The following is a 16,176-nucleotide window of genomic DNA, read 5'->3' as shown; positions in this document are numbered from 1 at the left end:
GGGTGGACTTGTGATGCCCTCTCCTGGCAGCTCCCAGCTCTTGAGCACGCATCAGCTGCCCTGGAGAGAGTCTTTGCATCCCGAGGTTCAGTTTTGACAGAACTGAATACCTGAAAACCTTAAGAATAATAAATCCTTCTGGCCAACCAAAAAGTGTTTAATTCCTAAAGGACAAGCTGAGTTGAGCCACTTCTAGCCAGGGGCGATTGGGAACTTAATTCTGCAAGTGTAGCAATCTGGATGATCTGAGAGCTCTGAGTTTAAGGGTAATTGCTCAATTTTCTATCCATGTCAACAGGGAAAATAGGTAAAAGTGGCTAAACACAGTCAAGCAATGAAGCTGGGAGAGATGTGAGATCTGGGCTGTCAGTGGAATTAGAAGCATGTTATCTCCAGAGGACTGTCTCCCTCGTCCCTCCGCCTCCCACTCCCTTCATCTCTGTCTCGGGCCTTCCAGCCCTCTTTTGGGCTCTTTCTTGTTCCTTGATTAACCCTTCTGCCATATCCTTCATCCTTTCTCCCTAAAACAGCAGAGTCACTGTGAGCCTAAACAGCTTTAATGGGGAGAAAGACAGAGTAGAAAGGGATGAACAGATCCACCGGAACCCTGCTGTCTCAACTCCATTCTTAGTTCAAGGGCCATGGTGTAACTTTCTTTCCTCGAGCTTAAGGCAGCATACAGGGTTCCTTAGGTGGCACCTAAGCCTAGCTCCTTTGCCCCCCTATTGTATGTAAGCTATTACAACTATCAGCGATGCTTTATTAAGTATAACTCTGCACAATTTGTTTTTCTACGTTCAAGGTTACTAGGACTAGGCAGGCACTAAAGTATTTCTAAACCCAGGCCATCGTACCCTTCTCTAAATCCACATACTACAGGGTCCCTGCACTGGGCGGGGACTGCAGAAGTTAGGGAACGAGCATTGCTGTGGCTGGTCCCGGGGCTCAGCTGCCCTTTCTTCTCTGAGCTGTGTTCTACCTATGGGTTATTGGGTAAGAAATGGGGGGGAAAATTCATCCTTATAGGAAATGGTCTTGACAATTAATGTTTCTAAGTGTTTGCTGTGAGCCATGCAGTGTGCTAAGTGCTCTACCAGCAAAACACAGCTAATCCTAGGAGCAGTTCTGAGGGGACACTGGTTATCATCCTCTTGTAGAGGAGGAAATTAAAGGTTGGTGAAGTTAAGTGACTGACGGAGGTCACATGGCTAATAAGCAGTAATGCAAAGCCAGCTCTCCAGGCAGGAAAAAATCACGATCGGTAGTGTTGGCCAGTGTCTCTGGTGTGGCTGGTTTTGGGTGACCAACATGACATTGCTGACCAGAGTTAGGGAGAGATAGGCTGCAGTACAGCAATATAGTGTATTTCTATCCTGAAGATCCATGAGATATAAGTAACTTTGAGAATATAGATTAAATGTAGAACATGACGAGTTTTAAGTATTACACTTTTAAATATATAGTAACTTAATTGTAAAGGTGTGACATCATTGTTTATATTTTTGTTTCACAGCCTCATTGCAGTCAGTTTTCAGTTAGTCTAATAAAATACCTGAGGCAGTGCACTTACAAAGAGAAAAGGTTAATTTTGGCTCATGGGTTTGAAGGTTCCAGTTCAAGGCGAGGCCCATTGCTTTGGGTCTGGAGAGTGTGAGATAGTAGTGGTGGGAATGCACTGAAAAGTGTACTGCTCATTGCTTGAGCCAGGAAGCAAAAGAGAAAGAAGAGACCAGGGGCCCACTGTCCCCCTCTAGGACATAACCCCAGTGACCTAGGGCACCCCCTTCTAGGCCTCCCTCCTAAAGGTTCCACCACTTCCCAGGAGCACCACCTTGGGGAGCAAGCTTTTAACACAGGCCCTGTATGGGAGATATTCGGCATCCAAACTATAGCAAACCTGTGTACAGAATTCTTAGAAATTTAGCAAGTGGTTCCTCACACACTAGCACTAGGAAGTGGTAGGGCCAGGGTTCAGAGGGTCCTCGTCCCTCCGGATCCCTCTGCTCTCATTGGCCCCTCGCATCCCCTGTTAATAGTCAAGGTGCATCTCCGAGCCCCACTTACTGAAGGAGCCAGTCTCCATGCATTCTTCCAGCACCCTGCCGTAGATTTCCTTTCCCCTGCTGCTCAGATTCTCCTGTTTGCCCACGTCCTCACTCTGCTGAGCGTGTGACTGGAAGTTCCTTCACAGCAGCACCTGGATTGGCCAGAGAAAAGCTGGAGGCCAGGGTGTTCAAGCTGCTGTGACAGGAAGCCGAAGTTTTAGGGCTGAGCATTCCTGTTATGCATTCTTCCCCATCAAGTCCATTGAGATGACATTTTTTTATTTTTGGTACTAGAATTCAAACTCAGGACCTCGTGCTTGCCAGGCAGGTGCTGTGCTGCTGACCTATATCCCCGGCAAGATGACTTTTATATAGTGAGTTCTTATGTCTGTGCTGAATCTTTCAGAGGGGAGAATCTATTTTGGGAAGAAAGAAAGGAGCCTCACTGGGCTGGCACAGGTTGTGTTGTGAGTACTGGGAGTGTTGGGGTATTTGGAGTCTGGTAAGACTTGAGACTCCACAGAGCCATGAAGGGCCATGTCGTACCTCTCTGGCACCCACTTCTTTGAGATACGGCAGAGGAAACAAACTGACATCGCAGAGACATGGGGCACTTGAAAGGCCATGTGGAATGCCAAGGGCCCTGTGAGTGCTGTGAATGCCGGGCTGAGGCCACAGTGGGCCAGGGTAGAGTCTGCAGGTTGACTGCATTGTGGAAAATGAATTTTTATTGTACTAATGCTATAAACAGAAATGGCGTGCTTTATTTGCACATCGAGGCTGTGACTATGGGACATTTGGAAAGACTCTGCCGTAGGCAAATGTATCAGAAAGGATTTGCTTTGGGTTTTTTTTTTTTGTTGTTGTTGTTTTTAAATCTCATTAGATCTATTCTAATGGGCAGCCAAAATAAGGATCTTGTAGAGACCTCATTTTGTTGGTCAGGAAACTGAGGGCCAGAGCTAACAAGTATTGTGTAAGTTTAGTGAGTTAGGGGCAGATGGAAGACCGAGGCTTCCTGAACCCTCAGAGGGCCTTCCGTTGCTACAACCCTCTGGATTTGGTTTTTCCTCGATAGGCAGTTAGAGCCACATTCCTGGCACTAAAGAAGGGTCAAGAGCAGTAGCTGTGAACGCTCCAGGCCACAGCGGTTGATTACTCACCAGTGTGGCCAGAGTGGTTCTCCCTCCGGAGGGAGTAAAGCGCTGGGGAGGTGACCTGACTTCCCAGGAGTTTGTTCCATGCAGCAATTGCGGTTTCTACTTGGCTTTGTTTTTTCCAGGAGGTGATTCAAGTCACCATGGTCCTAGCCTAGGGAAGAATATAAGCTGTCACAGGGTAACTTTTTGGCAGATCCTGGGATGCAGAGATGTGATTTGGCAAACACAGTAGATGGGTGTGGCTTTAATCCTTGACTAGTGAGGCAGGATGCCCGGAGAGGTTGGGGAACCGCAGTACATGCGGAGGAATTTTCGTTGTTCTTTATCAGTACAGTCATCCTTTTCCATACCTTAGTCTGGCTGCACAGTGAAACCCAGTGTTTAGAATAGACACCTCACAGCATTGGCAGAGTTAGGGGAATGCTGTGCACCCCAAGGGATGCCCTGAAATCTCTAGGTCACACTAAAATTCCCATCACAGCATCATTGCCTACAACACAGTTGACTTTCTCTGTGGATCTGTTTTCTCTGCTCAGTGAAAATACTTGCGTGTCCCCATCTGAAGAGGCAGAACAGGAATAATGCAGAGAAACGTCTTGTGCTGTGCGTGCTCTAAGTGAAGCAGGTGAGGTAACCTTGCTCCAGGATCATGAGGAGAGAGCTCCATCAGCTTTCTCTGGTGCTGTAGTGTACAGGAATGTGATTAATAGCAAATCATCCACCATTAAGCACTGACACAAGTGAAAGAGAGTTACATCTCCCTGGAATTGATGCAGAGATCAGGGTATTTGTTCTGTAACTCCCTAGCTGCTGTCTTTGTTGACTACGGAAGACAGGATCAGGATAGGACAAAGTCACTCCCACTTACTTTTGTAAGACTGTTCAGTTGTGATTGTAAGCAGTGTCTTGGCCTTCAGGGAGAACACAGGCCCTTTTCCAGCATTGCTGACTGACCTTAAATGCAGACAGGCATTTGATTTGAGGAGAACTACTGGCCAGGGAGATCTTAGCCACCTTAGAGTCTCATATGACCCAAAGGCGGTCGAGGCTCGGCATCCTAGATGTCGCTTTCAGGTGATGGGGTCTGAAGGAAGATGAAACCTAATGTTCTCTGCTGTGAAAACAGACACACAGGATTACAGAGTTGCATACATAGTTTTATATCCATAAACACCATAAGGTGTAGCCTGGGATGACTGGTGACTATTCATGCTCCTAAGCAAAGGATCATGGCTTATTTCTCAGTTCAGAAGTGGACAGCCAGTGTCACTTCAGTGAGATGGGAAGGGACAGGATGTTTATGTATCTGGCATCAGCGTGGACTTGGGCTAACACTTAGCTCTCAGTTGGAGAAGTCATTTCCTTCTGACACTCACCAGGGAGATTACTTTTTAGAAGGACCTGAGCCAGCAAAACTTAGGAATGCCAGCAATGTGGAGAGGAGGAATCGGGTATCCTCTTACTCAAGCAAGTGGCCGACTGGTGGCTCTTCCTTCCCAGCTCTACCAACTTTCCAAGACTTCATGGATGTTCACTGTGTGTGTGGGATGTGTGTGTTTGTGTGCATGCTGCTTGCACATCTGTATACACACAGGAGGACACACATTGGGAATGTGATTTCTGAGCCCATAAGTGTGCTTGACGGGCTAGGTTTACCTAAAAGACCCTTTAAGAGAAAGCTCTTGAAAGATGATTACAGAATTGAGACACCATCATTTAAAAGTGCCCGAGGCAAACTCCTTTGAAAATTGCAGCAGCGGAGGGACAGAGAAAGAACCACTGCAGCCCTTGATTGTTGCGCTGTTCCCCCAGGACCCGTGTCCCCCTCCCCCGCCGTTTCTCATCTGATAAGAGAGCGAGCAGCAGTAAGACTCCTCATCTATCTTATGAAAATCCGATTCAGAATGGCTGTGATCAAAACCAGCTGGCTGTCACCAACAGTGGCCTTGTGCGGAGGGAACCGCTCAGAAGCATTCTGTATGTGGGGGTGTCACGGGTGGCACCGATCAAAGGAGCATTTTTTAATAAATATATATAAGGAAAAATACAAAACCTAAGGATTTAGAATAAAAGCAGTGTAGTTTGTCTTGTTTTTTTCAGTGTAACACGAAGAGGATGAAATAGAATCAGATATGCCTGGTTTCTAACACACTTCATCTGGCGCCTCCGAGAAGGCTCCCTCTGTCACATTAGCACCGCGTCGCTCCTCCGGGCCTCATTGAAGAGAGCTCAGAGTTCCTGGTCGCCTTCCTCCCTGCCACTTCATTCCTTCACTGCATTTAAAGTCTTTACTCCCCCTTGTCCCTGGCACAGCTTTGCAGATAAAAGCTGGGGAAAACCACATGCACTCTTAAGAGAAAGAGAGAGCTGCGAGGGGCCTTGTTCTTCACTTCCTTCAACAGCCTGCCTGCCAGTCACTAGTGGGGCGATGTTTCCTAGAAGTCACCCCAGCAGGTGACACAGAGGTCTTCTCAGAGTCGGATCACTTAAGGCTCCTGGGCTGAATGGGACGTTTCCCTCTAGGGAACCCCTGCTTGTCCTTCATGGATGCTCCCTTTCCTCATTCATGACCTGGGTTGCCAGTGCCGACTCTTGCAGAGCCTCCAGTGGGCTTGGGTGGGGCAGTAGGGAACATTTCCATCCGGGGTCTTGCACTCATGGTTCTTTCAGAAGTGTGCTGACATTTCCTTCATGAATTGAGGAAGGAGGCCAGACTTTCATGCACTACATACTACCATGAGCCAAGCTACCATTCTTAGCAAAACCTCTTCCCTGCTGCTGATCCCCCCAGAGTCCAACTGCAGAAAGCCTGAGATCACAGGAACCAGTCCGTCCAAACCTTCCTGTCCAGCCCATCGTCAGCTGCAAGAGTTGCTACAGTGTAGGGTCCACAAGGGACAGGTGTTTTGACCTTCCTCTTCTCAAGGTCTGTAGTCCGTTTGCCCTGCAGCATTAGGGGAAAACTGGCGTGGTAGAAGCACGAGGATTTGCAGGACAGAAAAAAGTCCACCCCAGACTGGCCCGGCAGAGTGGGGTCCCTGATTTCCGTCTCCCTATCACAAGCTTCCCGAGGGAGCAGTGCAAGCACAGCTCCTGGTCACCACCGCCCTGCTCTGCCCCGGAACACGTGGTCAGCCTGTGGTTCTCCTTTTGCAGCAAGGCTGGATGACCAATGTCATAGTTTTTCCATTCTTCTCCCCACTTGCCAATAATGAGGACAGCCTGGCCCCAGTGCTAATCAATCAAAAGTCACAAGGGACAAGTCTTCATAAAGTGGACCTGCCATAGACCTGCAGACCTATTTGTGCCCCTTCTGCCCTGATTCTGGAAGTGCAGGGGCCCGCTCGGGAGCTCCTCGGAGACACCTCTTTGCCTTGTTCCTCCGGGTGTTTGAAGCCTGTTGCCTACTGCTTTGCCCCTTTCCTTTTCCTTTTTAAAAAAAAAATTCTCCATTTTTTCACTTAGAAAAAAAATTATTTATACGATTGAGATCCACTAATTAAAGCCATTTTCTGGTATTTGGTTACTGGAGCGTTTGATGTCTCTCTGACAAGACCATGAAATGCACAGGGTGTCCACAGGGACAGAATTTGCTGAACACGGCTCTTTGTAAATGAGGGGACACAGTGTCGCAGCAGCTCATGAATATGAAACGCCCATGATGCCACCTCAGTGGACTTGGGAACACAGATGAATCCTGTCATGTGCTAAATGAGACCAATTTCTTTCACTTAACTTCATCTTCAATCAGACCTTCTTCCATTTGCCTGTTTAAAATTCCCCATACGTGATGCAGAAGGTAACAGCATTCAGTAAAACAAAGTTTTGCAGCTGCAGAGAAAAATCATAATGATCTCTGGTTTAAAGTTGCCATCTCCTAAAAATATGGATGTTGTTTTCTTTCACTCGTGAGCCCTGCTAATGTCTGTTGAATTTGGGTACAGAGTTAGGGATTTGTCTAGACTGCCCTCGTTGGGGTATCCCAAAGCAGCATGTCTGCATGCCTTGTATATGCATTGGCTGTGGAAGTTGGCTATGGGTGGTGGATGAAGCCGTTTCAGCCTGTGAAAGCCCTGCAATGGCCAGGGCAGAGTGGGAAAGAGCCTTGGGAAGAGACTATGGGTAAGTGAGTCAGACATCTGCGGTTGAGAGCTCAGTAGATAAAGTAAGAGAAGCAGATGTCAGGAAACATCCCGAGGGAACCTGGTAGGGTGAAAGTAAGCCCACTCTGTATCACTTACTAAGATGTCAAGTGAGAAAGTGCTAGAATACAGGAGAGACTTCAGGTAGCTCTAAAAACATGCTGCTGGACACACACGGAAATCCCTGAACAAGACAATCAGTAAAGGACTAGTAAAGTAGCTTAGCAGTAGTGTACCCACCTACCGTGCTGCCATGTGCAAGATCCAAGGACCACAAAAGGGAAAAAAATCAGTAAAGAATGCAGCCTAACAGGACACACAGAAGAGGGGGCTTTGCCTGAGTAGGACCCAGGAACCAGTCTGGGAGGCCACCTTTGTTCCATTCCCTTTGAGACTTAAGTGTATGTGCCAGGAGAAGAGCCTGGGTAACCTTTGGGGTACGTTCATGGCAAGCTGGATCAAGCTAAGAAATCATTTTCTGCTTTCAGATAGGCAGACAGCTGGATGGGAGGGAAGGCCAGCACACAATGTATCGAGGCTTGGGGCTGCCTAGGTGGAAGAGGCAGCTTGGCTTTTTACTGTCTGGTCACAGGAGCGGAACGGGATTCCTCTGGGACTCTGCTAGGTAGTTAGCATTTTAGTTTGCGTACATGATGATTATGATCCATGATGAACGTATTTCAGGGTGAATGGCAGCTTCTTATACCTCTGAAACCAGTAGTAGTCAATCTGTTGGTGTTTCTGTACATGTTTACTATTTCTGTTATTTATTTTGGCACTTAATTTATCTCCGTGGCTTTATTTGGTAGGTCTGCTAGATGGTGGCAGACTAGTGTTCCTGTATCAAGATGAGTGTCTGGTTTGGTGATCTCTCTTTTTTAAATAAATTCTTAGGGCTATTCCTGTGCATTAATAAGTTTTTGTTGTGTGCTTTAGAATGTGGAGATTGGTAAAGGGCAGTGTGGTCCAGCCTCAGGATGGATCCACAGTGGGCCAGATTTGAATGACTGTCCCTTTTTCCGTCCTTTTATCCTCATCATCTAGTGCTTCTTGGATATGCACAGGTTTTTTCTAGCAGGCCTTGCAACTCTCAAGTAAGGCAAAGTCTTTGCTGTAATGTCTTTAAATTCAGAAAGTATCCAAAGAGAACTTGATTGGCCTGATGGATTGAACCCTCTTAGGCAATGTGAGGACCAGTAGCACTTCCAGTCTGATTGGAATGGTGTATAGGACGTGGACATGGCTCTCACATGTGTGTGCCTTTGGCACTTGAGGGGCGTTGCCTGATTCAGCTCTGCTCAGTGGTCCTGAATCTTTCCAGCCCTTGGAATCACAGAAGTCACTGGGATTTGTCCTTGTCCTTAGCCAGCTCTGTGTGTAGGGAAAGATTCACTTACTGGGACAGATTCACTTACTGTGCCTCCTGCAGGTAGTGAGGGCCGTGTTGTAGCTGTGAGTAAATTATGGGCAGACAAACTCCTGCACGTTGAGTTCCAACACAGTTCATCGGGGAGGGGATGTGCATTTTCCTTGTTCGATTGATTTATTTTTTGAGACCTTTAGTGGCACAGAACATCTATAGCTACAAGTTATATGTGTATTATAAACTGTGCACAATGATACAAAATGCTGACTGAATAGAGGAAGAATCCATAATCACTTTGGCTCAGTTAATTCCAATATTTCAGCCACTGTTTCCTTTAGAAATTCATCTCACTGGCTGAGTCTTCAATTTTACTTTTTTTCCTTAGTTTTTTTTTCTTTTATCCAGTCTTCCCTTTTATAGTAAGTAGTTACACTGCAGTCAAGGTGACCCGTGCACTCATTACTACTTCGTGTACTGCACCCGCCTTTTACAGCATCGCCACGCCCCGTCCGTCTTTCTCACCCCTCTTTGGCGTCAGAAGGACTTGTGTGCATCGCAGGCCCCCAGTTCGTGTTCCTTCAGTATTTTCACGCAGCCTTCCCCACTTGACACCACACACTCTTGCCTCACCCCGGTCCCTGTCTCCTGGGCCTGTGCTTTAGCCACACCAGCCACCTTCAGAGTGCCACTTCCGGAGTGCCAAGTCATGTCTCCCTCCTTTGTACCTTTGCTCATGCTGGCCCCTGCTCAGCTTCCTCCTGCTCCTCCTTCAGCCCTCTGTTGCTCTGGCCCTCATTCAGACACACCCCTAACACCTCACCCCATGCCCCAGACTCTAAAATTGATCTTTACAAAGCGATATTAAATGCATGTGGAGCATTCTTCCACTAGACTCCAAGTTGGTCATTTAAAAGAATAAGATGCATCTGTGTATCTTATCAGTAAACACAGAAGTTTCAGGGCAGGGCTTCTGTAGTGTGGTCCCATTTGCAGACAGTTTTTAAACCTATGTGCTGTGACACTCATATTTGTGCAGTAAACATGTAAGAAATTAAGCGACTACATTTAGACAAATGACTAGGTCTCATAGACAGAAGGGAAAGTTTTCATATTAGTCTTTCCTATAGCACTTGAATTGATTACACCTATTACTTTTCCTTTAGAAAAAATTAAACAATAAGGTCTCCCTGCTATTTTCTGTCATGGAATTTGCTGGTTTCCTTCCTAGCATGTATATGTATTAGTAAGCAGGCACTTGGGTTTATATCTTCAATCTGACGGGTGCTCCACGAAGACCAGGACCATGTGGTTCTGTTTGTTGCTGTCACTGGTACCACCTTCCGCTTGGTAGGTGCTCACTCAGGATCCCGCAAATGAACCAATGAGAGAGTGAGTGGCCAAGTGGATGAACGGAGTTCCCCATAGTGTGGCTAACCAGGCACCATGTTGGGTAGAGAAGCAGCCTGAAAGCCTTGTGCGCTGGCTCACAGACAGGCAGGGAGAAGGCATGTGAGGCAGGAAGGGCTCTTCATGCAAGGGGTCTGAGCTGGCGCCCTGCAGCAGACGGTGTGAGGACAGCACACTGCCACGACACTAAGCCAGCATCACCCCGCAGCCCCTCACCGCACCCTGTCTCCCTGTGTCCTTCTGTGGGGATGTCGAGATTCCTAGCCGCCTCTTCTTCCTGGGGTGGGGTTTACATGGGTGGTTGGTGGAGTGCCCAGGTTGCCTATGTGGGTACACTCCACCATCCTGTTCCATCTGGCTTTGAGGGAGGTAAGGAGTCAGGGCAAACCATGAGGAAGGGACTTTGGTCATTTGTTGCTATCGGAGTCAAAAGAGATACCCAAGAACAGAAGACAGTAAGTCCGAGGCAGAAATAAAAGATACTCCAGCTGCAGGTGGTGTCTCCTCCCCCTACTCCAGGAGCTGCCATCCCTGAAGGTGTTTCTTGTCACCCACAGGTGACAAGAAAGCCAGGGTGGGCACAGCAGCCTCGTCAGAGCAGGAAGCACGGCTCTGCCCATTTTTGACAGCTTCACCACCCACAAGCTGTGTGGTCTTGCTTGGTGCTCTCTTCTGAAAGGTGATCGTCACTGGGCGGGACTAAATGAGAAAAGGTAGAATTGTATAGTTACTGCACAAGCTTGATACAATATTTTAAGTGATAAAAAAGATCATTGCATTTTATTCAAGCTGAGCATGATGGCATGTGCCTGTAATCCCAGCACTTGGGAGGCTGAGGCAGGGGGAACACTGCAAGTTTGAGGCCAGCCTGGGCTACATAGTGAACTCAAGTTCAGCCTGAACAACACAGCGAGACTTTGTCTCAAAAGAAAAGAAAAGAAATATTTATTCAATACCGAGCGTAATGCTCTGTATTTTATGAAGGTTATTCCATTTGCAGCTCACAACAACCATCTGAGGTGGGTGTGAGCCTGATCTTCATTTTACAGATAAAGAGACTGAGGCACAGAGGAGGTCAAGTCCCACAGCTAGGTTGTGGCAGAGACAGGATCTGAAAGCTGGCCGTCCTGTACTCACCGCCCTGCCCGGGGCAGGAATCCCGCACAGCTTCTTCATTTACCTCATTGCTGCCTTAAGTAACAGTAGCAGAGGGAATGAAGGTAAAGTAACACAGGTAATAGATTCCTTAAATAGCAGTAGCCTGGCTGGGGGTGTAGCTCAGTGGTAAAGTGCTTGCCTCACTGGTACAAGGCCCTGGGTTCCATCACCAACACCCCGATCCCCCCAAATTAAAAGCGTGGTAGCTTTTTCAAAGGGTCTAGAACTGAACTCTCTGTTCCTCTTATTGTCTGTGTTGAAACCATGGCTTTGCATGTTAAGTTTTGCCACCTGGATGAGACCGGTAACCAGTTCATACATACAGCTTGAGTCAGTGTCTGACTGGAAGAAGGGCTGGGTGGTGAATTTGGTAATTTTGTGAAGAAGCACATTTCTGAACTCCGTTATCTAGATTTCCATGTAGTGCACATGACGGAGGAAGCAGGATAGGGAAAGGACAGAAAGGGAGAAAATGCCCTCGGAACACTGCTACACGTGAGCAAGCACTGGGCTGTGATTGTAAACCAGAAACTGCAAAATTGCGAAGTTCTTTGAAGTTTGCCCAAACCCCACTCACGGCCACCTGTTCCACTGGGGGCCGGGAATTGGATGGCCTGCCTTTCTGCTGTGATGGCTCAAGCTGTCACTGCCCCAGAATGTTCCAGCTTGCTGTGGCCTGGCTGTCATCGCTGGCTCTGTCCCACTCCGGCAGTTCACCAGGTTCTACTGGGCACTAGGCTTCCAATTAGAGAAAAATCCCACTGTGTGGCCAGCCCCACCAGTGCCACTCTGAGCGGCCCCTTTGCCAAGGCCCGCGTTGACCTCTGATCTGTCAACAGATGGGCCAGCCCCACACTCTTCTGTGCACATTTGGAGGAGGGGGGTGGGGACCACGAGGAAAGCCCACGGGAGTAGGAGTGGACATTGGGCAGGAGTGCGACTCACCGAGCTCAGAGGCGCTGAGCAGAGTTGACAGGACCAAAACGCTGAAGTTGTGGAGGGAGAGGGGAGCTGGGAAAACCCCGTCCTGAGCCCTAAACTCAGCGTGGGCATCTTCTTACCAACTCCTGAATATTCATTTCAGGCTGGACTCCATGCCCGGGGAGAGCCAACCATGAGCAGCTAACTGGCTCACTCTGAAACTGTCACATTGCTGATGGCACATGGCAAAGCCAGCTTCTCCCTGTCCCTCTCCAGGGCCCGAGCCCTGTCACAGCCCGGGAGCCCCAGTCACTCTGGGCTGGGGAGCGGGAAGCTTGTCAGCAGCTCACACAATGCGCTGTGCTAATCACTCAGGATGAGGGTGATAAAGAAAGTAAATGTCTGTTACAAGAAGCAGAATCTTAGCAAGTCCTGTCTCCATTCTGCAGCAGTGTGGGAGAGGCGAGCTCAGCTTTGAAGGGTTTCTTTCTAGATGCAGGACTTGCTAAAAGTGGCTCATTATTGTAAGGGTGGTTGGTGCATCTCCTCTTTATTTTCTTAACAACAATCAATGTCTTTTTATTTTTATCCCTTTTCACTACTTTCTTTCTCTGTTTTGTTCTCTCTCTCCCTCTCCAGGTACAAAATCTTTGAGTCAGAAGTAACAATAAAGACACCAGGCTAAGAGGTGACGTTTGTATACTGTGGCTTAGCTTGACTAGAGCAATCTGAGCTCTAAACAGTGAATCGCTTGAAATCAGCAAGGGTCTCCCCAACTGTTCTTGTCCCTCTTTGAGAAATAAAACTGAATTCTGTCCTTGGAGCAGAAACAAAACATTTTTTCTTCCCTGGAATTTTTCCTCCTTTTCTGTTTGTAGTTGGTTTGAGAATCCCAGGATTATCTCACCCTGTGATCTTTTTCCTATCCTACTTCTTTTTTGTTCTTTCTTTGCTCCCATTGATCAAAACGAAACCCCTCAACCAGTCAGTGATATTGTATGGAAAAGGCAATATTCCTTCGTGGTGTTAATTTGTCCTTATGAGAAGGCAGACAATTGTTGGTAACTTACGATGCAGCAGTGAAGTGATGTGTTGTGTGTGTCTCATTTTACCTGCTTGCATGGCTTTGTTAGACTAGCACAAGAAATGGCCACGTGTCTCCACGCAAGTCTGTAATTGTGTCTGGAGAGGTCCGAGAAGGAAAAGGAGGTGAGACAGCAAGAGAAGTGTGCCCACTAGAATTGGCAGCATTTGAACCCTGAAATGCTGTCGAGGAGCCAGGTTATATCAGGTGTAAAATGCCTTTCAGGTGCTGCCTAAGCCCTGCACTTAGGGTTGTGATGCATGCTCTCTAGAGTTGATGCATAGGTTTTGGTCATGAGCAGGTGGCACTCATAATGGCATTCACTTTATGTCACTGCACATTTGCAGTTCTATCTCTGACCACACCAGGCTCGCTCATCTTCCTCTTCCTCTTTGCTCTGCTCCAGTGCTGTGTGGGAATCTCATCTCTGTACATCTCTCCTTGGACACCCACTCCATGGGTCCTGATGTGGCTCATGCATGGGAGTCAGTGAGGAAGTCTTAGCCCACCCAGAGCTTCTCCTGATTCAGTGGGTCCTTCTGAAGGCTTGTGATTCAGAAATTGCTGGAGCTCCACCTGTGATTGTTCTGCTCCCCGTCCCCTTTTAAACATAAAGACTGCCCTACACTGGGAGCCCCTCGAGGCTGAAGACTGAGTGTCCATTTGAACCCCAGCCCACAGCCCCCAGCTGATGTGTAGAAAGTGAATAAGTAACCCTGGAGAGAACCCTGATCCCTGTTCATGCTGCAGACAAGGGCATCCCCTCTCTTTGCAGATATCCCCATCATTCCCGACCTGGAAGAAGTACAGGAAGAAGAGTTTGTTTTGCAGGTGGCGTCCCCTCCCAGGTAGGTTACATGGATGATGCGGTTCACAAAGGAAGCAGAGAGGGAGGAATCAGTCCACTGGGCCCTTGCTGCATGCCACCCTGCCACGTGGACCCAAATGTTTCTGATGATTGGCTCAGAAAACCCAGGTGACCCATTTTGTTAGACATTTGTTCCCTCTGTGGTCCTCCCCAGCAGCGTATGAGGCTCAGGGGACTGTGGCCCAGCAGCACTTCTGGACCCCATTCTGCATACGGTTTCTCCTCACACTGTCTTTCTTCAGTGTCCAGGTAAACCGGGTGATGACCTACCGTGACCTGGACAGTGACCTCATGAAGTACTCAGCCTTTCAGACCTTGGTGAGTGGAGAGGCTTCTGCCTAAAGGGGCGGGCTCCAAGCAGCACCCAGGGAGAGATTTCTGAGCACCTCTTCCAAAAGGTCCTGGAGCCAATCTCCTGGGTATTTCACAACATCCCGCACCCCCATATTCCAGTGTTTCCCAATGTGAGGCTCCCATATGCTTCAGATTGCGTACTTGGTACCTGAGGGCACTCCATTGTCCTTCGCCCCTATGGCTATACTCTGTCCTTCATTGTTGCCCTTTGCCCCAAAATGCCCAACATGAATGGCATTGTAGCTGTCCTTCCTTTCTCAGTGGCCACGTGGTCTGCTCTGGATTCTCCTCTTTGGTTAAGGCCTGTCTGTGGGTCTTAGTTCAGGGAATTCTAACACATACACCAACTCCTCCTCCTTGCAAAACAGATAGCATCAGCCCTCAAGGTGCTCAGCCTAGCTTTTTGTGCATTCACAGGACGGTGAAATTGACCTGAGGCTCCTCACCAAAGTTCTGGCGCCAGAGCATGAAGTGCGAGAGGTACAGTAGCAGCAGCTGTGGCAGCTGTGGCAGCAGCGGCAGCAGCTGTCTGAACTCAGAGCATCCACGTGGGAGCCGGCAGGCTCTGCGGGCTTGGCCGTGCCTCCCTGGGGCCCAGCTGGCTTAGGAAGGGAGCTGAAAAGAGGCCTTTTTCCTCCTAACCAGTGATCCCTCTCTTGACAGGAGGACGTCGGCTGGGATTGGGACCATCTGTACATGGAAGTGTCCTCGGAGCTCCTCAACGAGTGGGATCTGCTGCAGACAGAGAAGGAGGACCCCACTGGGCCACTCAGGCAGACCTAAACCCACAGCCTCCACTTTGGCTTGAACAAATGCAGTAAGCCTGAAAACAACGAGGCATGCAAGCACCTTAGGGTTTTTATATGGAATATTTTGTAATAAACATGCTTATTTTCAGTAGACCCCATTAGCTCTTTCAAATGCAATAAATGACTTTATTCATCTCTTCCATTTCTTTCCAGCACTGCCAAGAAGGGCAACTTTGAAGCAATCTGGCCAGAGCTCTGTTGTGGGGAGAACTTAGGGGAGAGTTTGTTGCGGGAAGTGGGTACCCCTATTCATACGTGTTGCTTCCTACAAGGCCGAGCCTGCTCCCAGGGACCATGAATCAGGAGGCAGCCGAAGGCAGGGCTGCGGAGGTGCAGACAGCTGTCGCGGGTCAAGTGCTGCCTGACTGTGGCCCTGGCCCCTCAGTGCCATCGGTGCATTAGTGAAGCTGCACAGTCACTTGCATTATGTACCAGGAGAAGAAGGAGGGAGAGCAGGCAGTGGGTGTGATGAGGTGGCACATTTGTCATTTACTTCAGAGAGAGGGGGCTGTTTGGATAATGCCTTCCTTTTTCTCCTGTGCCTGACCTCTACTCCTCCGGCTCCAAAAGCCAGGCTTTCCCTGGGCCGTGAGTTCGCAGAGCCTCATTTCCAGTCCCTCGGAAGAGCCTAGCCCAGCATCCCTAGGAATCCCACAGGAACGGGGGATCCCTGCTTTCCGGAGCCTCTGACCTCCCAGGCGTGCGTTGCTGCCCTGCATGCTCCGCACAGCAGCACCCTTCTCTCCTGTGTGCTCGGGTGGAGCACAGCCCGACCCTTTGCTGAAACTGACACCCTTGTTTTTGTTTTTCTCTTTTCCTCCCCAAGGCTTCTCATCTGAGGACAGGCACCTCTCCCTGCTGC

The 16,176-nt window shown here is 48.6% G+C and overlaps 1 protein-coding gene across 1 annotated transcript in view; it reads left to right on the top strand.

The window, feature by feature from the left end:
• Nucleotides 1-15,454, top strand: part of Ift43 (intraflagellar transport 43) — an 88,247-nt gene extending 72,793 nt beyond the window's left edge. The window contains exons 6-9 of the mRNA XM_005004833.3: nt 14,059-14,131; nt 14,394-14,469; nt 14,923-14,985; nt 15,169-15,454. Coding sequence (XP_005004890.1) covers nt 14,059-14,131; nt 14,394-14,469; nt 14,923-14,985; nt 15,169-15,288 — 332 coding nt within the window. The 3' untranslated portion in view covers nt 15,289-15,454. The remainder of the gene's footprint in view (nt 1-14,058; nt 14,132-14,393; nt 14,470-14,922; nt 14,986-15,168) is intronic.
• Nucleotides 15,455-16,176: the final 722 nt, after the last annotated feature.

The sequence above is a fragment of the Cavia porcellus genome, unplaced genomic scaffold (genome assembly GCF_034190915.1).
Source record: "Cavia porcellus strain 051 isolate PalLab524CR breed Dunkin Hartley unplaced genomic scaffold, mCavPor4.1 scaffold_31, whole genome shotgun sequence".
Classification (NCBI taxonomy): domain Eukaryota; kingdom Metazoa; phylum Chordata; class Mammalia; order Rodentia; family Caviidae; genus Cavia; species Cavia porcellus.
The sequence above is the reverse complement of the archived record's forward strand: the minus strand, read 5'-3'. Positions and strand labels throughout refer to the sequence as shown.